This window comes from Schistocerca piceifrons, chromosome 2, assembly GCF_021461385.2.
Source record: "Schistocerca piceifrons isolate TAMUIC-IGC-003096 chromosome 2, iqSchPice1.1, whole genome shotgun sequence".
NCBI classification, from domain to species: Eukaryota; Metazoa; Arthropoda; class Insecta; order Orthoptera; family Acrididae; genus Schistocerca; species Schistocerca piceifrons.
Genome location: NC_060139.1, coordinates 360,676,110 through 360,700,257, shown reverse-complemented (window position 1 = coordinate 360,700,257; position 24,148 = coordinate 360,676,110). Strand labels below are relative to the sequence as shown.

The 24,148-nt window shown below is 37.4% G+C and overlaps 1 protein-coding gene across 1 annotated transcript in view; it reads left to right on the top strand.

The window, feature by feature from the left end:
- The window catches only part of LOC124774702 (DNA-directed RNA polymerase II subunit RPB1), a 44,041-nt gene that overhangs the window by 7,134 nt on the left and 12,759 nt on the right, over positions 1–24,148 (top strand). The window contains exons 9-21 of the mRNA XM_047249502.1: positions 489–699; positions 1,534–1,624; positions 6,400–6,518; positions 6,740–6,908; positions 7,888–8,057; positions 8,179–8,307; positions 8,389–8,611; positions 8,772–8,982; positions 10,239–10,489; positions 13,770–13,975; positions 15,240–15,503; positions 16,533–16,695; positions 22,685–22,914. Of these exons, the coding sequence (XP_047105458.1) occupies positions 489–699; positions 1,534–1,624; positions 6,400–6,518; positions 6,740–6,908; positions 7,888–8,057; positions 8,179–8,307; positions 8,389–8,611; positions 8,772–8,982; positions 10,239–10,489; positions 13,770–13,975; positions 15,240–15,503; positions 16,533–16,695; positions 22,685–22,914 (2,437 nt within the window). The remainder of the gene's footprint in view (positions 1–488; positions 700–1,533; positions 1,625–6,399; positions 6,519–6,739; positions 6,909–7,887; positions 8,058–8,178; positions 8,308–8,388; positions 8,612–8,771; positions 8,983–10,238; positions 10,490–13,769; positions 13,976–15,239; positions 15,504–16,532; positions 16,696–22,684; positions 22,915–24,148) is intronic.

Sequence of the window (24,148 nt, the reverse complement as noted above, 5' to 3'; positions counted from 1 at the left end):
CTTACTAATAGTAGATTAAGAGTATAGAGGGTGGCCAAAAATTTCTGAAACACTTGTAGTGATGTTGCAGGTCAGATCGTACAGACACACAAATGTTAAGAAAAAAATTCAACACATTGCACTGGTTCCTTGTTATTTAGCATTAAAATTAGCCAGTGGGGTGTCGTGCTCACATTCAAGCAGCCTACCATAGGCAGTGTTGACCAAGAAGTACTTTGTTTGGTTAACTGAAACTTGAATGCACAACGACCTGATCTGCCAACTTCAGCGCTGAATAACTCAGAAACAGTGCACGTATCAAATTTTTTTCTTAACATTTCAGTCTCAGTACAACCAGCCCTGCAATATCCCCACAAGCGTTTCTGACTATCCTGTATAATGTGTGACATATTGGCTTAAGGTGTCTGCATTAGGTATCTAATTTGGTGTTTATTGTTGAGTTCTATTTCCTCAGAGTCCGAAAAAGTAAAATCATTGTTTCTTTATAGTTGCACATCACCATACAATGCTGATTTCGATGGTGATGAAATGAATCTGCATGTGCCACAGTCAATGGAGACAAGAGCAGAGATTGAAAATCTCCACATCACTCCTAGGCAGATCATTACTCCTCAAGCAAACAAACCAGTTATGGGTATTGTGCAGGACACACTCACAGCTGTGAGGAAGATGACAAAGAGAGATGTTTTCCTTGAAAAGGTATTGTAAAATGAGAATTTATAAACATTTTTATAACGGGAAAGGAGCTTCTGAAGAAATACTACAAGTAGATCAATGCTTAATAATACTGTTTGTTTCTAAGGTTGTTGAAACATTTTATTTAGTTTGAATGATTTTTATATTTGCGGAGCATATTGTCAACTTGTTATAAGTGATTAACTATATAACTTCATGTAGGTTTTTTAATTCATGTTATCTTCAACTTCTCAGTCTTACAGTTATTAATATTTCAACTTAGTAGTTAAATTCATTAGCAGTATTTCTTTAGCAGACCTGAAATGCAAATTATCCAATAAAGGGAGGAGAAACTGTGATGCCAACTATTATTTGTATCTTGCCAGCATTTTCCAAGTTTCAGGTTGCTATCCAATGGAGTTTCATCTGCACCATGAATCCCTTTCATTTCCACATGGCTTTACAAATGCCAGCGAAAACAGATGACTCTTGTTCCAGAGACATGTAGTATTTCGACTTACATTGAAGCAGTGATTCTTGACTGTAACCACACTGCGGTTGTTTAGAAAGTGAACATATGATACCAACTTGGTATTTCTTTATGCATGAAATAGTATGTTTTTCCTGATTTTGAAAACAGTATGTCTGGTCCTCCTCTTGCAAGTTTCTTCTCAAATGTCTGTCGAAAATTACTAGTTATTGATCTCCAAAGATATTAGTGCCATCAGAGTGTTAAACCTGAATCTTGCTTCAGTTTCTCCTGCAATATTTGAAATTACTACCTCAGTTCTTTGAGTTTTTTATCTTTTAGTGAGATTTTGTATTACTGTAATTAAATTACCATGATTCAACTTTCAGGAACAAATGATGAATCTTCTTATGTTTCTTCCAATTTGGGATGGAAAGATGCCACAACCAGCCATTCTAAAGCCTAAACCTCTCTGGACAGGTCAGTAAATAAAATTATCAAACTGTGCTTTTGTGTTTAAACATTTTACAAAACTTTCATTGACCGTAATCAGAGAGATCATTATGTGAGATCACCGTTGAAAAAAGCATATAATTTTCATGTTGGGGGTTGAGTTAATCTGGGATAGTCAATAAATATATCCAAATAAACATTACATTAATTATGTAACATGTAAAATAATGCAAAGTGAAGAAAGGGTAAACTACTTGAAGGAAACACGAAAAATTATTTGACAATGTAATAGTTTGTGATTTTACAAATTGTTAAATAACATTATCTCATTTGTTACCTGGATTAACTTTATAATAGCAGATAGTGATACGGAATACTGAAGTGTTTAACTATGTTTCCCTTTTACCATTATAATGATAAGTGATTGAGTTGATGGCTTTGCAGTTGCTTACTATCTGGATGTAACGCTGAAGTAAGTTTTACCTTGAAACTTCCTAGCAGATTAAAACTGTGTGCCCGACCGAGACTCGAACTCGGGGCCTTTGCCTTTCACGGGCAAGTGCTCTACCATCTGAGCTCCCGAAGCACGACTCACGCCCGGTCCTCACAGCTTTACTTCTGCCAGTATCTCGTCTCCTACCTTCCAAACTTTACAGAAGCTCTCCTGCGAACCTTGCAGAACTAGTACTCCTGAAAGAAAGGATCCTTTCTTTCAGGAGTACTAGTTCTGCAAGGTTCGCAGGAGAGCTTCTGTAAAGTTTGGAAAGTAGGAGATGAGGTACTGGCAGAAGTAAAGCTGTGAGGACGGGGTGTGAGTTGTACTTGGGTAGCTCAGTTGGTAGAGCACTTCCCCGCGAAAGGCAAAGGTCCCGAGTTAGAGTCTCGGTCCGGCACACAGTTTTAATCTGTCAGGAAGTTTCAGCGTACATTTATATTAACTCTCCTAGTGCCTTCTGCATTTGTGCTGAGCTGCGTTATACTTACATAGGCATGCCCTACAGTATTCAAGCCTTCATCCTTCCTCTACAATTCTCACCTGCCCTCCCCCACACTTCCGCTATTCCTTGATGCCTCAGGATATGTCCTACCAAAAGTCCCTTCTTTAACCAAGTTGTGCCATAAATGTACTTTTTCCTCAGTTTGATTCAGTACCACCTCACTTGTTACTTGATCTATTCATGTAATCTTCAGCATTTTTCCTTCGCACCACATTTCAAAAGCTTCTATCATATTCTTGTGTGAATTGCCTATTGTTCAAGTTTCACTTCAATCCAAGGCTGCACTCAAATACCTTGAGAAAAGACTTCCTAATATTTAAATTTGTATTAGATGTTAAGGAATTACTCTTTTTCAGAAATGTTTTTCTTGTTGTTGCCAGTCTCCATTTTATTTCTTACCTACCTCAACCATCATCAGTTATTTGGCTGCCCAAATAACGGAACTCATCTGCTATTTTCAGTGTCCCATTTCATAATCTAATTCCCTTAGCATCTGATATCCTTGGACTATGTTCCATTATCCTTATTTCACTTTTATTGATGTTTTTCTTATCTCTCTTTCAAGACGCTCTCTGTTCTTTTCCACTTGGCTATCACCAACATTATTATCATGTCATTGGCAAACTGAAAAGTTTTTACTTCTTCACACTGAACATTAAATCTGTTTCCAAATTTCTTCTTGGTTTCCCTCACAACTTACTCAGTATACAAAAATAGAAGGAAAGGACAAATTGTTACTCACAATAAGGATGACAGGCACAGTGAAGAGATTCAGTTGACTATATCTTCTGATTATTAGTGTCAACAGGCCCTGGTCATAAGATAAATAACTGTGCGCTTCCTTGCTTCTGTCTCTTCCATGCCCCTCCTCCCCTGCCTCTCCCCCCCTACCCCTCCAACTTCCTGCCCCACAGCCCACAAATATGTAAATTGAGATGTCGATGTAATCGTAGCTGCAGACTTGTAAATTCATGATAATTTATATTGAGGAAATAAGTCTGTGAGGTTAATTTTTCGATGGAACTTGGTATGCCACAGTTACACTGTAGGTATGTAAGTTCTAACAGATTGTCAAGATTAAGGCAAGTCGTTCTCTTTAATTTTTGTGCCTCAACTTTTCAGTGTTCGCCTTCCAGTTGTCTGTAACCCTTTGCTTGGAAGGTATTGTAATGCAGTTGTAAACTGATTTTTTTCCCCCTTCATTGTGTTCATAGTTTTGAAGCACAGAAGCTTATTAAGGCATGATGCATACCATAAACATACTACAAATTGATGTTCTGGTGTCTGACCTTCTCTTTGAAATTCCTGACCCTGCTATCATGCTACATCTCATCAGTTTAAAAAGAGCTAATCTCCATTTTAAGCAGCCCGCCATAAGTAAATATGTTTGCATCTAAGGCTACGCCGAACTTAACGGTAACTCTGTTCCTCTGAACGCTTGATTGCACTTCCCTGCACAATGTAATTATGTCTCGCCATCCAATTTTACTGTGAGTGCAAGTGAGCGTGAGCACTTTTGTTCGCCTAGTGCATCCTCAACAGGCCTGTGTTATGGTATCATGTAAAAATTTGAAGTAAATTGGTCAAGAAAATCTAGAGATTTTTAGTAACAACATTAAACAATGGCTTATCTTTATACAGTAGTGTATATAAGTAATATATTTGGAACCCATTCTGATGTATACAAGAAATTTAAACTTGTATGGAAATTCAGCGGTCAATGTGGCACAGTTTTTATGGGTTGAGTGAACTTGTACTTTATGGCATATACTGGCATATACCACAGCCCACTATTTAATATTTTTTAGTTAAATCAGTATATCCTCCTCATAACTTAAGCTGTAGGGTCCATATATATTTTTCCGTAATAGGTGTTTTCCTTAAATAGTTTGACTCAGTTATAATAAATGACATTTTTATGTCATATAAATAATATCTAATCACTAGCTCATCATTTCCTAGGAATGTAAAATAGGCTAATAGGAATGAAACTACTTCACATTTTCAGTCTGTGTGTAAAATCACCAACAGGTGTTTTGCTTCAAAGAAAGTGTCCAGAGAGAAAACCTAATTTTTATTTGAAAGTTGTTTTATTCAACTAATGTCATGGGATGAATGTGATTACATGTAAAATTAAATATTATTCTTTGTTTTAAAAAAATCAGTAAGAGTTGTATGCTCATTCCTTCCAACATAATGTGCTGACAGAATTTACCGCAACAACTGCTTGACATTGGGAAAACTTAATTGAACTGAGGAAGAATAGTGACGAACAGAATCAAGCTCTTCCACAGCCACAACAAAATGTATTGCAGGTGCATCATCATCATCTCTGCCACCACTACCATAAACTGTTTCAGCTGAAGTATGAAATGTGGACTCTCCTGACAGTCAACATTCCTGAGATGTCATAGTTATTGAGACATCTGTGGTAACCTCCCATTCTTCTTCAGGAAGAGCACTGTCTCCTACAGTAACCAATGCTGTACAAAAGTGAGCATTTTCAAATCATTCTCAGTGCAGTAGGTTGAGTCCCAGCATTATAGGTAACAATAAACTTATCCTTAGTCTGTAATATGTTTCCTTTTCATTACTTCCTTTCTCTCTGGTAATAAAATTAGTCTCTATATAACCACCTTAACTTGTTCTCATAGGATGCATTATGTATCGGTCTAGAGTACCATCTGCCGTGCAGTTTGCAGGATAAACACAAAATGTTGTTGTTGTTGTGGTCTTCAGTCCTGAGACTGGTTTGATGCAGCTCTCCATGCTACTCTATCCTGTGCAAGCTTCTTCATCTCCCAGTACTTACTGCAAGATACTGAGAAATTTTGTTACCTTCTGTTGTGGATTCTATCTGTCAGTAGTATAAGAAATCTTTGCTCGTCTGCTACAGTAATATTGTTACGTGTTCTGAGTAACCTTCTAAAAAGTTTTGCTATCATTTAGGCATTTCTGTGGGCATTCCGTATGAGGCATTGTTTTTAAAACACCTAGTTTTTAAGTCCTTGAATTTTTAATGATATTTTTCATTTTACAAAATATTAACACACAACTGTGCAATCGATGTTAACTTGTAGCTTTTTTTTTTATAAGGGATGTAAATTGAAAGATACAGCAATGTCATGGCAAAACTGAAAATGTATGTGCCTTAATATCATGAAAAACTGTCTGGTCTGTTGAATAGTAAATTTTCTTCATTTAGTGAGTGTAATTACACTAAACTATCATAGGCACAGAACTTAGTGCATTGGTAAACAACAAAATACTACAACGATTTTTGATTTACATCAAATTTTTTTCTACAGTCAATCATGTTTCTAGTTCAGTTAATCTTTCACGTGATACATCTTGGGGAAATAGTATCATTCAGTGCATTTTTGTAATTTTATGAGGAGTTAAATGTGATACTTGCTGTGTGTGAGGTGCTGCATTATTTTGGAAACTTTATCATGTGAAAATTTATCATTACTACTCTTGTCATATGGGAAATTTGAAGGAAACTATACTTAGTTCTTTGTTGAACTAACAGCTTTTAAATTGCTGTACAGTCTCCATAATGATTCAGTTTGTTAATATGGGAATTCCTGTACCCTTATCTACACTATTTTGTGTCATCTAATGAAGAGTTCTTAGTTTACTGTGAAATAAAGAGTCAATGTTACGTTTACACCATATGAAATTTACATTTTTACCATAATATATGACCACACATCTTCACATATGTTGCTATTACATATATCTGTGACAGTGAAATTAAGCTTTAAAATGTTGAATTAATGTATTTACTTCCCGGTTTTGCAGGCAAGCAGTTGTTTTCTCTCATAATTCCTGGTAACGTGAACATGATTCGTACTCATTCCACACATCCTGATGAAGAAGATGATGGGCCCTACAAATGGATATCTCCAGGTGACACAAAGGTGAGACAGAAGTATTTGCGTAAGGGCAGAAATGACACTCCCCCCTCCCTCTCCCCCTCCCTTCCCTTTTCACTCCTGGTACAAAATTTGCTGGTAGTATTGCTCGATATGGCAACATATGGCCTCGGAATTGAGAATGTAAACTTCAGTGGACACACATGAAGATAAGCCAGCTGAATTAAACATGAATTTCATTTAACATAATTGATTTTTCCTCCTAGGTAATGGTGGAGCATGGTGAACTTGTGATGGGCATTCTGTGTAAGAAAACACTGGGAACCTCAGCTGGTTCTCTACTGCATATTTGTTTCCTAGAATTGGGTCATGAAGTGTGTGGTCAATTTTATGGAAATATTCAGACTGTAGTGAACAACTGGCTGCTATTGGAAGGTAACTATTTAGTGAATGTTTAACAGACTTTATCTTAAATAACACTTATAGCTCAAGGTGATATATTAGTGTGAAGATGATAGTAAGATTTTGAATGCAAGCATTACAGTTGAGCTATAAGTGCTACTGTTTGATATAGATCCCACATGAATAAGTGGAACCAGTTCACTTGTTGATGGAGATTTAAACTCTAAAATGCATCACTCACAAATGTACCATTAATGTGTTACAAATACTTTTCTTTTTATGCGTTGCAAAAGAAGTTTTTAGTATCATCTAAGAGCAGCGATTATTTTGAAATATTTATATCAAATATTAATAGCTATGTCACTCCAATTGTGACAGTTATTTTGGCAGTTAAAATTTTGTTTGATGCATGTAATAGATAAAAATATAAGTTTTTTCCTGTAATTTACTATTTTATTATGACAGTTACACAAAGGAAAAGTACTACTCATTTCTCATTGAGGCTTTCTGACAGCCACCCTGTATTGAATTTTACCATCTGAAGGATGATTTAGAAGTGCCAAATATTACATATTGACATACAAGGTGGACTAAAACCAAACATACACCTTCTGCAAACAATTTTCCACAACTAATAGGAATTTCTCAAATATGAAAGAGCGTTACTCATCTGTTTTCCCAAGAGAAATTGAAAACGAGACATACTAAAAATACTCAGTAAATCTTGTGCTTTGTTGTCTTGCACCCTAGAGGCTCTAGTGAATGAGAAGGAAAGAAAGTGCAGAAATATAGAGGAAACTAATTTCAAATTGAGATGCTAAGAGGTACTTACTGTATATGGAGGATGAATATTTTATGTGGAACACTCAAGACCAAGAACTTATTTTGATAGCATTCTAGGTCTGCTGCAGTCTTACCTTTATCGTATAAGTTTTCCACCTCGTCAAAAGCATGTCTTAGACTATTTTGTTTGTGTCATACTTTTAAAACACTGATTTTTTTACTTTGATAGGTCACTCAATTGGTATTGGAGACACCATTGCTGATCCTCAGACTTACACAGAAATCCAGAAAGCGATCAAAAAAGCTAAGGAAGATGTAATAGAAGTTATTCATAAAGCTCACAACATGGAGCTTGAACCAACTCCTGGTAATACTCTGCGACAGACTTTCGAGAATCAGGTACTGTCGTCGTACAATGGTTTACAAAATGTATTCACACTTTGAAATGCAGGATTGAACCATCAAAATATGTAAATATTGACTATCTTCTTTTTTAACTTACATTTTCTCTGATTTATAGGTGAACAGAATACTGAATGACGCTCGAGACAAAACTGGTGGTTCTGCCAAGAAGTCTCTGACAGAGTACAATAACTTAAAAGCTATGGTGGTTTCAGGTTCCAAAGGGTCAAACATCAACATCTCTCAGGTAACACTAATTGCATGCTTTCAGATGATGATTGAAAACCGTACATTCTGAAATGAAGTAATTGTTCTTTGTAATGTGCAGGTCATTGCTTGTGTGGGACAACAAAACGTTGAAGGAAAGCGAATACCATTTGGTTTTCGTAAACGAACATTACCACATTTTATTAAAGATGACTACGGTCCTGAATCCAGAGGTTTTGTTGAAAACTCATATCTGGCCGGTCTCACACCCTCAGAATTTTTCTTTCACGCTATGGGTGGTCGAGAAGGTCTTATTGATACAGCTGTGAAAACTGCTGAAACAGGTAATTTTGCAGTTTGTCAAAAAGTCTGTTTCTTGCCTGAAAATCGACAATGTTTCACTTGCTGTTATTTTTTAAATAAGTTTATGAAAGCACATACATGATTAAATATTGTAATCACAAACCAATCTTCGTGTGTTAATGATTTTTGTTGTTTTATTAGGATACATCCAGCGTCGTCTGATAAAGGCTATGGAAAGTGTAATGGTGCATTATGATGGAACAGTACGTAATTCTGTGGGTCAGCTCATTCAGTTGCGTTATGGGGAAGATGGGTTGTGTGGCGAGACTGTGGAATTTCAGAATCTCCCAACCATCAAACTCTCAAATAAAACATTCGAAAAGAAGTTCAAGTTTGACCCAACAAATGAACGGTAAGATAGCTCTGCTTCCTTGTCTGCTGCCCAATATGACTTTTTTTATGTGGAAGTATGTCAGAATGCCTTAAAAACAAGAATTTTGTGATAATAGTTTTGATTTGCATTCAGAATTTTAAACTGCAAAAATTGCAATGCTCTTGGATTATTAGAGTCATGTTATACTTTAAATATTCTCTTTGCTGGTCATAAACAAGTTAGGACTTTTCATTTTTTTTATCAGTGGTTTAGTCAAAAGCAGTAATAGATGGATTATGAGATTTAAATGAAATCATACTTACCACAGTCCTAACTTGTAGATTATGGATTTGAAGTAATAGTTATCACTTCGATAATCCTAATGGTGGACCTTTAGTGCAAACACATATTTCAACAAAGTCTACTCTCTTCTAAGGCAGTTAGTGTTTGTTTCCTGACCTATTAATACCATATGTATGAGTACTTACAGTGATACCTATGTTGTTGTGACACAGGAAAGTCCTGTGTGGAATGCCAATAATGCAAGGAGTAAAGATAACCACTCACCATATTATTGAGTTAACTTGCACATAAACAAGACAGAAAACATAACTGAGACTTCTGACAATGTCCTCTTTCAGAATTAGAGTGTGTGCACACTGTGACCCCCCCCCCCCCCCCCCCCACATTTACACACACACACACACACACACACACACACACACACACACACACAGAGAGAGAGAGAGAGAGAGAGAGAGAGAGAGAGAGAGAGAGACTTTTTTTTTTGGGGGGGGGGGGGTGTTTCAGCAACTTAATGCCTCAACTGTAAGGTGAGTGGCTATCTTTGCCCCCTGGCATTATTTAAGACCTGTGTTCACATACTATTGCAGCATATCAAAAGTAGAAAAAATATTGTATTCAGATTCTGAGTGACCTGTTCAATCTTTCTCACCTTTTCTGATCATCCCACTATCTTCCCTGAGAAAGGAGCTAACATTTCTATTAGGTAGAATAGTAGAAGGTAAGTATTAACGTTTTGTCTCCTTGCAGTTTTAACTACATTCTTCACCAAAGAAAAGATTTATTTGCTTGGCATGTGATATTTTATAATTTGTTTAGTTAATAACATTATTTAGTTTACAGAACATTTTAGCCTGTGTAAAATGCTGTAGGATAGGAGTAAGTACAATTAGTGTTGATAAGAGGAGGCTGTTCTTTTTACTAATAAATCTGATAGAAATATGTCTTCTCTATACTGTCTTTGCAGTGTTTTCATTTGATTAATTTTATAGGCACCTGCGTCGTATATTCCATGAAGATGTCCTGCGAGAATTAATGGGCAGCAGTGAAGTAATATCTGAACTTGAGAAGGAATGGGAGCAGCTGTGCAGAGATCGCGAGGCTCTTAGGCAGATATTCCCAAGTGGAGAAAGCAAAGTTGTGTTGCCATGCAACTTGCAGCGTATGATATGGAATGTGAAGAAAATTTTCCATATAAATGAACGTGCCCCTACAGATCTTAGTCCACTCAGAGTTATTGAAGGTAAAAACAAAAACAAAGAATGTACTTAAGTCAACCTTAAATGAAGCATTGAAGTAATGTTTTTTCTACACTTATTGTATTTGATTATGTTGGGATCATTTTTGTAAAAGATGGAATGTCTTGTTCTATTTTAATTTTTCATGAATAACACTTTATTTTAATGGTTTCATTTGTAGATTAAAAGAGTGAGAATGTTGTCACATTGATTGCAGAGACGTTTGGAACTCATTATTCATTTTTATTGAATGTAATTTTATCACAGCAATTTTCCTCTGCAAGTTTTGAATCTAAAAAAAAGTTAAGTTATTTTAAAACTAAGCTCACCAAGCCTAGTATGAACTTCTTTACAATGTATGTTATGCAACATGAATCACCACTATACAACAAACTCAAACAATCACAAAGAACTTCTGTTGTTGGTATCATTGCAAGCAAGACATTTTTATGTCAGTATGTTTGGTAAAGTATTGACCAAGTGGTTTCCTGCACTAGATTCATTGTCAACTATCAACTTGGTGAGTGTTTTTACTGATTCATCTAACCTTTCGGCATATCCCACAGTATAAACCCTGAGGAACAAGAAGACCACAACTGTGCAAAAAATGGCTGTCTTTGAAAAAACATCTACATACATACTCCGCAATCCACCATACGGTGCGTGGTGGAGGGTACCGCATACCACAACTACCATCTTCTCTCCCTGTTCCACTCCCAAACAGAACGAGGGAAAAATGACTGCCTATATGCCTCTGTACGAGTTCCAATCTCTCTTATCTTTGTGGTCTTTCCGCGAAATGTAAGTTGGCGACAGTAAAATTGTACTGCAGTCAGCCTCAAATGCTGGTTCTCTAAATTTCCTCAGTAGCGATTCACGAAAAGAACGCCTCCTTTCCTCCAGGGACTCCCACCCGAGTTCCTGAAGCATTTCTGTAACACTCGCATGATGATCAAACCTACCAGTAACAAATCTAGCAGCCCGCCTATGAATTGCTTCTATGTCCTCCCTCAATCCGACTTGATAGGGATCCCAAACGCTCGAGCAGTACTCAAGAATAGGTCGTATTAGTGTTTTATAAGCAGTCTCCTTTACAGATGAACCACATCTTCCCAAAATTCTACCAATGAACCGAAGACGCCTTCCCCACAGCTGCCATTACATGCTTGTCCCACTTCATATCGCTCTGCAGTGTTACGCCCAAAGATTTAATCGACATGACTGTGTCAGGCGTTACGCTACTAATGGAGTATTCAAACATTACAGGTTTCTTTTTCCTATTCATGTGCATTATGTTAATTGTGCCGTACTTTGCTCAGATGTGTGATTAGATGCTCTGCAACTTGTCAGTCATCCACCTGATTGAAGAATGTGTTAAAAAAATTACAGGTGCATTTTCATTTACTGTTACGTCAAAGAACAGTGCTTAAATAATGAGTGCAGGAAAGTTATGAAGAGGGTATTCCTGAAGAGACAGTGTGGCTGTTGTTTACTTAAAAATTTATATCTGGTTTTATCTCTGCAGAAAATGACGACACACCTTTCGTGCAAATCATCTATTTTGTTCTGAACCATTTGCAGTGTAATATAATTTTCTCCATTTCTTGGCTTGAGTTTTCTCACCGCAGCCTGATGGTAGGCATGCATTTCTTCACTACACTTCTTAGTGGTATTTTGGAGTACGAACTCCATAGCAACTCTGCAGACATCATAGTGGTTTCTTTGGCGTGGTTTTGAGTGCTGCACAACCTCAAAAGTTTGTTGACTCACAATACATGGCTGCTATTGTTACACAGTATCATGATCCAGATATTTTGAGATTGACACTCTTGTATGTGGCAGTAAAAAGACCAGAAAAATTCACATTTGCAGTCAATGCAAATATAGGTGTGAATTCTGCCTCAAAACTTGAAATTATCTTATAAATGCTATTTCATAACAAATTGCATCCAGATGAACAATTTTTTTTCAGAGGTAATTTGAAATAGCTTTATTTTCTGCATATAAATATTGTAAATTTATTGTAGGTAATGGATGTTTCAAACTGCAGTGGTGTCAAATACCGCTAAAGTTTGGGCCTCAGCTATCTTATTTTCGGCACTGCAGACCTCGGAAAGCAGTTGTGCAGTAGGTGTTGGAAAATGATTTGTGTTATGTGTTGCTTGTTTTTATATTTTGAAAAGAGTGAAGGTACTAATCATGGTCCATCAGAATTCAGTTAGGACTCTCGCCATACCAGAAGAGATCAGCGATCTCTATGACCATGTCATTTCTGCTTAAACAAACACAGAACACAGTGTGGACTGGGTACCCTACGAGAGAGAGAGATGAGGCTTGTTTCCCTGCACACACAGAAGCTTCTTATGCCAAAACTAATCCCATTTTCACCCAAAATTGGTTCTGATTTTGCCAAAAATAGGTGCTATATTTTCAGGCCCCAGTATTACATTCCAAAATGATATCACTTTCCATTGTAAGACATCTGACACCCATTCTGACATTGTCATATGCATGTGTGTAGAAAACTTTGTTTTTATGAAAAAGATATCTTATAAAATAACTTTTGCTTGTAAGAAAGAAATTTTCCTGGCAGAAATAATTTTTTTTCCTTGGTTATGACTCAAGCTTTTTCCAAGTTCTAGTGAATTCTGTTGGCTTTTTGGATTTTTTTCTGCCAATCAGTATTTGAAATTATTAATGATCACAGGTAACCTCTTTGCTGGAAAGAAAACTTATGTTTAACAGGTCATGTACCAGTCAGCTAAAATTACATTGAGAAAACCTTCCTTTTGTGCTTCTCCTAGTTTTCTTTTCTGTTTTCACATACTTTCTTATGTCATCCTGTGTTTTCCTTTAAATTTCAGTATCTTGAAGCGTGGAGACACATTTTGTTGGAGAAATTTGCTAATGAAATTATCAAACAAATGCTACGTCATAACAATTTTTCTTTACTTTGACTGCTACCAAATTCAGAGAATTATTTTCATATAGGTCCCACAATGGCTGCCGGCCTATTTTTCTAATATAATGATTTTCTATAAATTACTAAGTCATACACTGCATATTTTAGAAAAATATGGAATTAGATACATCAAAAATTGGAGCAGAATTTTTTTTTCCTTCATACGTATCACTCTGCCATTATCATCAATTACTTGTTTTTTTTTCCCCCTGTTTTGCAAATGTTTGCTAAACAGATTATTTGGTTTACTTATTGAGTTTTCACTACGTTATGTAAAGGAAATTAATTCTTCATATAAAATGAATCATGTTGATTTTTTTCAGGTGTTAATGACCTTTTAAAGAAGTGTGTCATTGTAGCAGGAGAGGATCATCTGAGTAAACAAGCAAATGAGAATGCTACTTTACTATTTCAGTGCTTAGTGAGGTCTATACTCTGTACAAAGAGTGTTTCAGAAGAATACAGATTATCTACTGAAGCATTTGAGTGGCTAATTGGTGAAATAGAGACAAGATTTCAACAGGCACAGGTATGTATGAAACAGCAGTACAAACTTTACAATTTCCTATTGTTCAGAAATTTGCCATATTTGTTTCATTCCATCACAATATTTTTTGGTGTACATGATTTTACTTAATTTTGTAGGTATCCTATGTTCATTTGTTCTATTTTTCCTGATGATAAAGTTAAACAGATACTCCCTTTCCGAACTAATGTCCTGATATTTTTCACAAGAGAGTGAGTCTTTTACCTGAGACACTATTCAAGGCTAATAAGTTGTGCTAGTCTCATTATGTACCATGTACCATATAAAAAGAATGAGTAAAAAGTTCATAGATGGTACTCTTCTTTTTTTTCTTTTTCTTTTTTCTTTTTGTGAATAAAAATGAACCACCTGCTTTGCCATTCAGTTCCAAAAATAATTTGGAACATAGTTTGAACTTAAGGCAACTGTTTAACTCTGTTCTATCTTGCTACTTGTCAGAGGATGTCGGCAATTAAATATTGTTTTTAGTTTTTTACGTAACTGCAACAAGTTTCGGTTAATTTCACTAATAACAAAGCATGCAATTTCATTTATTTAGGAGATTGTACCTGGAAGTGTGCTACAATGTTAATGCATCAATAATTTTCCAGGCCCAAAGATGTTGTTAATTTGTCTTCATGAAGTATCAGCACGTTCATCTTCTTTTAAATTTAAGCTTAACTTTTTGACATTTCAATTCCAGTTACCTGTACTTCCGTATTCGATTTAGTCTCTTCATAGTCTCTTCACGGTCAAATTGACTGTCTTCACAGTTACAATACTTCATGTGAGGCATCATCACTATTCATGTAGTTGTAGAATTAAAATGGGTATATGATGGGGACAATGCCAGCTTGTGTCTTCTAAAATGCTGCATAGAACAGTTAATTGCCACTATAAGCTAAAATAATGTCTTATTACTCTGTATGCATATTACTTTGACTTCCATAGTACTTGCAAAGCTACAAAGCCAGACATAATCAATGTGTTTATTATTATTATTATTATTTTAAAGGGGCTATACAGTTACCAAAAGTGATTAAATGCAACTCAAATATTACTGTTTTCTCAGAAATATTGAACTACTTCCTCCATTCGTATCTAAATTGAAGGATTTGTTTTTGTGTAATGCCAGCACAATAACTAAATATAAGTTACAGAATTGTAAAGTGTACTTGTTCAATATGAACCATAGTTTTGTGAATTTGTACTGGGTTATGTGTATTTAATCTCTTTATAAGATAATTTGATTGTAATATGTTCACAGTGTAGTCCTGGTGAAATGGTGGGAGCTTTGGCTGCCCAGTCACTTGGAGAACCAGCCACACAAATGACACTGAACACATTTCACTTTGCTGGTGTATCTTCCAAGAATGTAACCCTGGGTGTACCAAGATTGAAGGAAATCATTAACATCAGTAAGAAACCAAAGGCTCCATCATTGACAGTATTCTTAACAGGTGCAGCTGCAAGAGATGCAGAAAAAGCAAAGAACGTTCTTTGTCGTTTGGAACACACAACATTGAGGAAGGTATGAAATCATCCATTATAACCTGAGATTTTGTTATAGTGAGTATATAATAAGTCTGTGAATATGAAAGGGGAGTTTAACAGCCTGTCGGTGGTGAAGAATGAATGTTTAAATAAGATAATACAATTTAACAATGTAGGAAAATACAGTGTGTTACTTACCGTAAAGAAGACACACAAAGTTCTAGATGGGCACAATTAAGACACCTGGAGTTTATTGTTCGATAATACAATTTAAATTTAGTTAGGCTGGTGCATGAATTATGAAAGTGGTGAAAATTATGAAAAAAAAAAACTTTATAACTTTTATGACTTAATAGGAATCTGCCAGTGCTTTTTGATGGCACTCAGGCAAGACAATTTGTGAATTTTGGTATGTCTCAGCAAAAAGTTTCAAATACATAAATATGATTTATGAAAGGCATTTACTTTGTGAGTGTTGATGTCTTGTAGGAGGATTGCGTCTTTGTTTGGTAATTGCTCATCAGCTAACAAAGGAATTGGTGAAAACATCACTTTCGTAATATTGGAGGTAATGAGATTTTGGTAGGCCAGTACAAGAAATCATAAGTTGGTAGCCCAGCTATCAGACATGTCTTTTTTTTTTTTTTTTTTTTTTCAAAGAACGTACATGACTTTTGTCCCAGCCCTGTGGCTCAACTGGGGTCCATAACTCTGGGAAACTAATAATATAACTTCATAAGCAGAACAACTATGTTAAATATCTTTGTGCGCTTGTTCAGCCTTAATGTATCCACTGTTTAGGGAGTGTTGACTTTACTCATTTGTACTCCATTGTCGTATTAGTCAGCTATTCCTCAGTATTGTTTTTGACTATAGTGCATCAAGCCAGTTACATGATTTTCATGGAATAAATGAGAAAGATTATTGTGAAATAAATAAGTTACAGGTGAAGTGTATGAACAGATGTAACATACATTAAAAAGGTTAAAATACTTTTTTGCATCACTATTTTCATATTTATCTGCAATGATGGTATTAATTGATTAAATGCCTTTTTTTATTACAGGTGACTGCAAATACTGCTATCTATTATGATCCTGACCCGCAAAACACAGTCATTGCAGAAGACCAAGAATTTGTAAATATCTACTACGAAATGCCAGACTTTGACCCTACTAGGATATCACCGTGGCTACTCCGTATAGAGCTTGATCGTAAGAGAATGACAGGTCAGTTAATGGATGTTACTTTCCTTCCACAATAAATAGCCAGTAAAATTGTTGACAAATCAGATTTGCACGGGAATCTTCGGCACAAAAAATTATTCAGCAGTGAAAATGACAACATGGTCAAAAACATAATTTGAAGAAAAATAATCACTACAATTATTATTGATGGCAAACTAATTGTTAACCATATTACGGAAGAAACTGTCTTTAGCTTGACTTTGATGAAAGTGAATCTCAGCTTATCAAGAAATGATACACCCAGTACTGTAGTTTTTTGATAACTTGTTCTTGGGTCTTCCACATTTCTGTCGAGTATGGTGAATTTGTTGTCCATTTTGACAATGGGATCTGTATTTGTTGTATCAACAAGATCATCTCATTATTGTAGACAGACACGAATCCATCTTGTCCATTGGTTCCAGCCGAATCATCATACATGTCCGTATCCTCATGTATTAAGGCTGCAGCCATGGGGCATTGTGAGTTGTAAGTGGTTGCCAGTTTCCAGAGAGTGGAAAGGGACTTGCGTAAGACCAAAAGGAAGACATTTGGAACAGTAAACAGTCGTTTCCAGTGTCAGAATGGATTGACAGGAGTCTTATAGCATAGGAAACTCATGATATCTCTGCCATAGGAGTGCAGATCTAGCTGAAGGAAAGCTTTAGTGATATTAGCTGTAAAGGCGAAACGTCGTAGGCGGCATTGTGGTAGCACAGCCATTACTTGGGGTTGAAGGTTAGGACCAATTTCTAAACCACCATTAAGTGGTGGTGCATCTTCTTAATTAGCAGATCCAGGAAAAACAGCTTTTTCACTATTTTAACGACTGAGTGTTGTAAACGTCTCGTAGGTCATTGCGTTTTAGTAGACACTTTTGCAAGGTAGCTGATCATCTTAAAGGATTTGGGAACTTTTTAGGAAGAATGAATATGGACTTATTGGGAGAACAACTACTTGTCGCTCATACTGGAAAATGCGAAGTGTATTTAACTCTTACAAAATTGTGGGATCACTCTCCCTCATTGAAGGTTTGTGTTCAGAGCTAATACCCATCTACTCCAAATTCCAGAAACTCCTTATGATATAATTCGTTGGCTCTCGTGCTACGAGATCAATAACATTAATGGTGGTGTGGATTTTTGAAGCACCTGGTTTAATTCTGCTAAGTAATCAGCTGAACCTCAAGGACGTTAAGACGGAGATATTCACATGAGCAATCTGTCATGAACAGTTTACCAATATTGATAGACTCCCAGAAGCATATTTGTGGAAATATTCGTGCATTTGTAAAATGGGCGGTGGTAGGTTACATGCTTATTTCTTAATTATGGCATCTCATGCCACAGTTGAGTGGGTGCTGAAGTAATGTGGAGTGTCGATTAGGCTTTGATAATTATTTGCTCGTCATTCTTTGTACCTCTTAAATTCAGACGGACGAGTCTGTGTGGCTAAGATATGGTAACCATGGACTCTAGTTGGTCAACCATCAGGGGCCGAGTGACAATCACTTGTAAATTCAGACTGGCAATCAATGATCTGTTAACATAGGTGGACTGGCTCCCAGCGTCCAGAATACAACGTATAAGGTTTTCCTCACCTGTGAGTCCTGCAACATAATTGCATACTGTCTGCAGGTAAATTAAGCCTGTGTGTTGTTTGTTTACATTTCTCCCTTTAACATAACACACAAACTGGGAAAGACCCAGCCACCTAAGTTAAGATCTTAAAATCTTGAGAGCAAGAAAGTATTTTTCGGCCATGGTGGTGGCGGTCCGGCCACCAGCTGGAAACGGCCTGGAGAACAGAGTTCCAGGGTACAAAGAAATGCAGCAGAGGAAAGGAAATCCAGTACTAACATGACTTTAGCTGAAGTTGAAAGTGACCACCACTCACCTCTTGGCTGTTTTGGGCCCCGGTCAGTAACTCAATGAAGCCAAATCGAAGCTGGACTGCTGGAATTGCTGCTATTTCATCCGAAAGGTTTCGTTACAGTTCTTGAAGACTATGAGGATTGTTACAAGATACCTTAGACGTAAGGGCTCCCCACACAAAATAATTACACACTGACAGATCAGATGACCTGGGTAGCTAACCAAGGCTGCGACCAGACTGACTTCTGCTAACAACTTTGTCGGGTGTGAAGACTGTTAATGTGCTCAAAGGTTTGGCCGCCTGTATGGGCAGTTGCCCATCGTGTTGGAAGTAACTGTAGGTCTTTTCCTCCTCCATTAATGCTACCACAAATGGTTTCAAAATGTTGGCAATGTAATGTGCTTCAATCGGCATCTGATGAAAGAAGGTGCAACCAATAACATGGCATGCAGACAGAGGACACCATACCCCAACTTTCTGATCATGCAGTGGTGTTTCGTGGGAGTTATGCAGAGTCTATGCTGCCCAGAACCTGTGATACCATGAGTAGATGTAACCAGTCAGGTGAAACCAGGCTTCATCAGACATAAAGAAGAAATCCATGTCCAAGCCATTCATTGTTATCTCAGTGAAGGGCCACTCGTAAAACTGGGGGCACCGAGGAGCATCTGCTGGTTTTTATGCATGTACAACAGACACTTGGTAGGGATGCATGTGCAGGTCAAGGTGGAGTATTCATCTGCATGATCGAAGTAATGTGCTGGTCTCTTGAGACAGGCATCGGGTTGATTTGGTAGGACTCTGAAGCATTTTCTGGTGAACTGTAGCCACATTTTCTGGTATGCAGACATATTTCAGAATTATTTTCGACTTGTTCAAAGCAGATCCTGCCTGACGCCATTTTCGGACTAAGAATTGCATGGCAAGCTTTTCTGGCACTTTGATATCACTAAACTTTTCAGTAAACAACTGACCACACTGTTTCCATGAGTTTGTTGTCTTGTAACTTTCCACAACTAACACCTGCTGCTCCACTGTGAATACCATGTCCCCTTTGCACTGCTCCACTCCAACCGAGACGGCGTGCACTACACTCTGAACTGGTGTGGATAACATGGCGGGTGTGCATGTCGTGTCTGCGTCATGGAGTGTGGTTACATGCATACATTTGCATCCAGTCATATCCCCCTCATCCAGGCCACTTTCATTTGCCCCATCCTGTACTTTAACAATTGTTGGGACTCTCAAAATATACGTATGTTGGGGCTTCACTGTATGATTTATTTTATTACTAATTATTTAAGTAATTTATGTATGACGACATCTTGTAATTATTTCAGAGAGCTACTGAATGAATAAACAAATCGTTTCAATTAAAATCTTCTTGGTCGACCACATCATTTAATTGCAATGTTACCTGATATCATTTGTTATTTAATGAAACCAGTTGCATTTTCTCATTTATCATTTGCAGTCAGGTAAATTAGGCTGTAAGATCACTAGCAGTAATGGGATCGGCAGCACTGTGAAAATGTTCACAGGAGAGAAAAAAAAAACACTTTGTGAATGTTCAAAATGTAACCATATGTACAAATTAATTCGTGATGTGAAATTAAAGCTATTTGTTCCACATCATTATGATCTATTGTGCAAAATGATCCATGAAACATGCAACTAATTAGCTCTTGCTAATAGCTACCGGAAAGTAATGTCACAGGACAATTGTAAAAAAACTGAAGAAAGACTTGGACAAAATTTGAACCGGGTGTGAATAGCAGCTCTATTGAAAAATGGATGAATGAAAGCGAATGCGTATAACAAAGTGAAAGAACCAAACAGTATGAGATTACAAGATTAGTGGTGAATGTCTTGAGCACATCATTTTGTGTAAGTATTTAGGGGTAATACTTACAAGCATTATGCAATGGTATGATTATTAGATTTTTTTGAAAGTGTTCTGGGAAGAAAGAACGTATCTTTGAAAGTAAGGTCATACAATACACTAGTACAACCAATTTTAGAGTACTGTTCCCATGTTTGAAGTCCTTATCAGGTAGGCATGATACCAGACATCAAACTAATTCAAAATGCACTGCTAGAATTTTAACAAGTTGGTAAAGCCCAACTGAAAATGTAACAAAAAATGCTCGGACAACTAAAATAAGAATCCTTAGAAGATAGGTAAAATATTCTAGCATTCGCAGCACAGTAGAATTATACGTTACAATATCTTTGTATGACTCCTTCTCTTTGGTATAAATAAATGTTCTTGTTGCTGTGAAAGCACATAGTGTCTCTTGAGCCCTTGTCTGATGTAGATGCAGATAGATGCAAAAGTAAGTCATCACAGCATATCATATTAGCAAGGCATGATGGTGAATGCAGGCCTCCGCCTACTGCAGAGGCATGCTTAATGCTTTGGCATCATGGTGTGGTAGTGCCATGGAAGTCGAGGAGAAAAGTGACACTGGCAAGAATGTAAATTATGGACCAACTGAAGAATCTTTACGAGAACTATTATTTGCTCTCTAATATAAAAAGCACACCTAGATTATTTGGCAGTGAATTTGCGTATTCATTTCATATCTCTGGAAAACCTAACATTCATAGAATGTATCCGAAAAATACAGCACTGAAATCATTGGTGGAAGACATCAATGCCTATGGCAGACTCTTAATTCCATATATACTGCGCATCTTCCCAGAAGAAATTTGTCATTGCTGGCTAATCCATGTAAAAAGACAATTTCTTTGAAGAATGTTTTAAAGTTAATGGAGTTTCTAGTGTCCACTCACTGCTCATATGATTTGCGGACAAGAACAACCAAATTCAAATATGCTACCCTCCGCTTCAGCTCCTAATATACAACCTAAACAGACTTGCTGTAAATGCAATACAGTAATTAGTAGCTCTCAGAACTGTATTGCATGTTCTGCACACAACAGGGTTACTGATGTCATGACTGTCAAAACATACTAGAGGTACAGGAGTGCCTCAGTATTCAGAAGTTGTGTAAATACTGTTTCCTTTGCTTCAAGCAAGGCCATGCTTTTAAAAACTGCATCAAGAAAGGCAGAGGTTTCTGCTCATTTTGTAAAGGCAACCATCAAAAATCTATTTATGACCAAGAAACATCTATCTTTTCTACAGTGCTAAACGAGGTCTAGTTCAGTGGTTCGAGACACTGGTTTTGAAGAGTGGAATTAATGAGGTAAGTTAAAATCGTATTTGATTATTCCAGATGAGACACGCCATTTGCAACATATGAGGAAGCAATATGATGATGACTAGTCATGGGCAATATAAGGCTCAGAGTAGATGTTTGGCGCATTACAGTCACAGAGATTGAGCCATATACATCAGCTTAGTGGTCTGCAGTGGCTTGCCTGTGTAATATACATCTGAATATCTGCTGTCACTGGCTGGTGAGATCATGTGGCTGATCTAGGATTGGCTGACAAAAGCACATCACAATCTCGATTTCATTGCTTCGGAAGCTACCTTGCTCTATTTGGTGGAATTTGCATTCACTCTCTCATAATATATGAAAATATGCAGTACACCTGTCGCCGTGCTTCAAATATCTTTCCAAAACATGTTTTTTTTTTCTCCTAAAGTACCAGGAGTTCGATGTTGGTGAATAAAACGTACCATTGAAAGCATTGGCAAGTTTTACAGCTCCGGGGCAAAGTATATAGTGACTTAACGTGGAAAAAATGTTCTTTCACATGAGATATAGTATATTTTCACCCAGGGAAAAGGGTTTTGTTACTTGGGAAATCGGGGGGAAAATCCTGGAAATTTTTGTCCACGTATACATCTAGAGTATTGGTCTGGAATTCTGTGCGTCCTACCTCTCACCCTTTTCCTAGACGCAGGAATGAAACCATTCTCAGTTTAAGAAATTCTCAATAAATGTGAGCTAGGAAAGGAACTAATTCCACAGGGAATTCAATGTAAAATGTAATTAGAAGTCCTGTTGGGAGGCAGTGCCACACACTGTGCATTTGAAACCAATCATGTGGCCCATTAAGGAACTGATGACACCTCTTGATGATTGTAACAAACTACGTCAGCATATGTACATTACTTACTAATTTTATTTCTTTTTGACAGATAAAAAGCTGACTATGGAACAGATAGCAGAAAAAATAAATGCTGGTTTTGGAGATGATTTGAACTGTATATTTAATGATGATAATGCTGAAAAATTGGTTCTCCGCATCAGAATTATGAATAGTGATGAAAATAAGTTTCAAGAGGAAGGAGAAACCGTTGATAAAATGGAAGATGATATGTTCCTCAGATGTATTGAGGCAAATATGCTGTCAGAAATGACTCTGCAGGTAAGTGTAAAGGAAAAATAGTATCGGTTTGCTGCATTTTTAAATGGCAGAACTATAGTATTTATGATTTACTACTAATACTACTAATTAGAACAGCATGCCACCCTCCACCTCAAAAAACTATCCAATCTCCTGGTTTCCCACCTCTGGAAAGGCAACTCACTCACCCTTCACAACCTTTCCAGCAAACCTCAACCTCCTCTCATTGCACACAAACCCAGTCTCTCCCATCTACTCAATCTCCCACTTCCAGCTCCACTCCCTCCAAAACCTCAAAATTCCAATCAACACAATCTGGAACCACAACACCCTAATTCACTAGTTAACCTTTCCTCCAAACCTCTCTCCCAATCCGAAACCTCTGTCTTATCCAAAGGCCTCACCTTCAGCCCCACTCCCAGATTCAACCAAACAGCCCTCGTCAAAGATTTACTGTCCTACACTCGTACACTCTGCTGGAAATATCACTTTGCCACGAAGAAAAATGATCCTAATCCTACTCTTAATGGTCCAACTCCCCAAGACACCATCCAGATTGAACCCTGCCTGGAACAGTTCCGTCCTCCGTCGCAGCGGGACCCACCTGCTCTTCCTCAAAATCACTCTCTCCAAACCATCCAGGAATTTCTGACTTCCAGCCTTGCATCTCAATCCTTCTTAAAAAACCTTAATCCTACTCCCAACATCACCACTGCTGAAGCCCAGTCTATCCGTGATCTGAAGGCTGACCGATCCATCGTCTTTCTTCCGGCGGACAAGGGTTCCGCGACCGTGGTACTTGATCGTCGGGAGTATGTGGCTGAGGGACTGCGTCAGCTTTCAGACAACACCACATACAAAGTTTGCCAAGGTAACCCCATTCCCGATGTCCAGGCGGAGCTTCAAGGAATCCTCAGAACCTTAGGCCCCCTGCAAAACCTTTCACCTGACTGCATCAACCTCCTGACCCCACCGACACCCTGCACCCCTACCTTCTACCTTCTTCCTAAAATCCACAAACCCAATCATCCCGGCCGCCCCATTGTAGCTGGTTACCAAGCCCCCACAGAACGTATCTCTGCCTACATAGATCAACACCTTCAACCCATTACATGCAGTCTCCCATCCTTCATCAAAGACACCAACCACTTTCTCGAACGCCTGGAATCCTTACCCAATCTTTTACCCCCGGAAACCATCCTTGTAACCATTGATGCCACTTCCTTATACACAAATATTCCGCACGTCCAGGGCC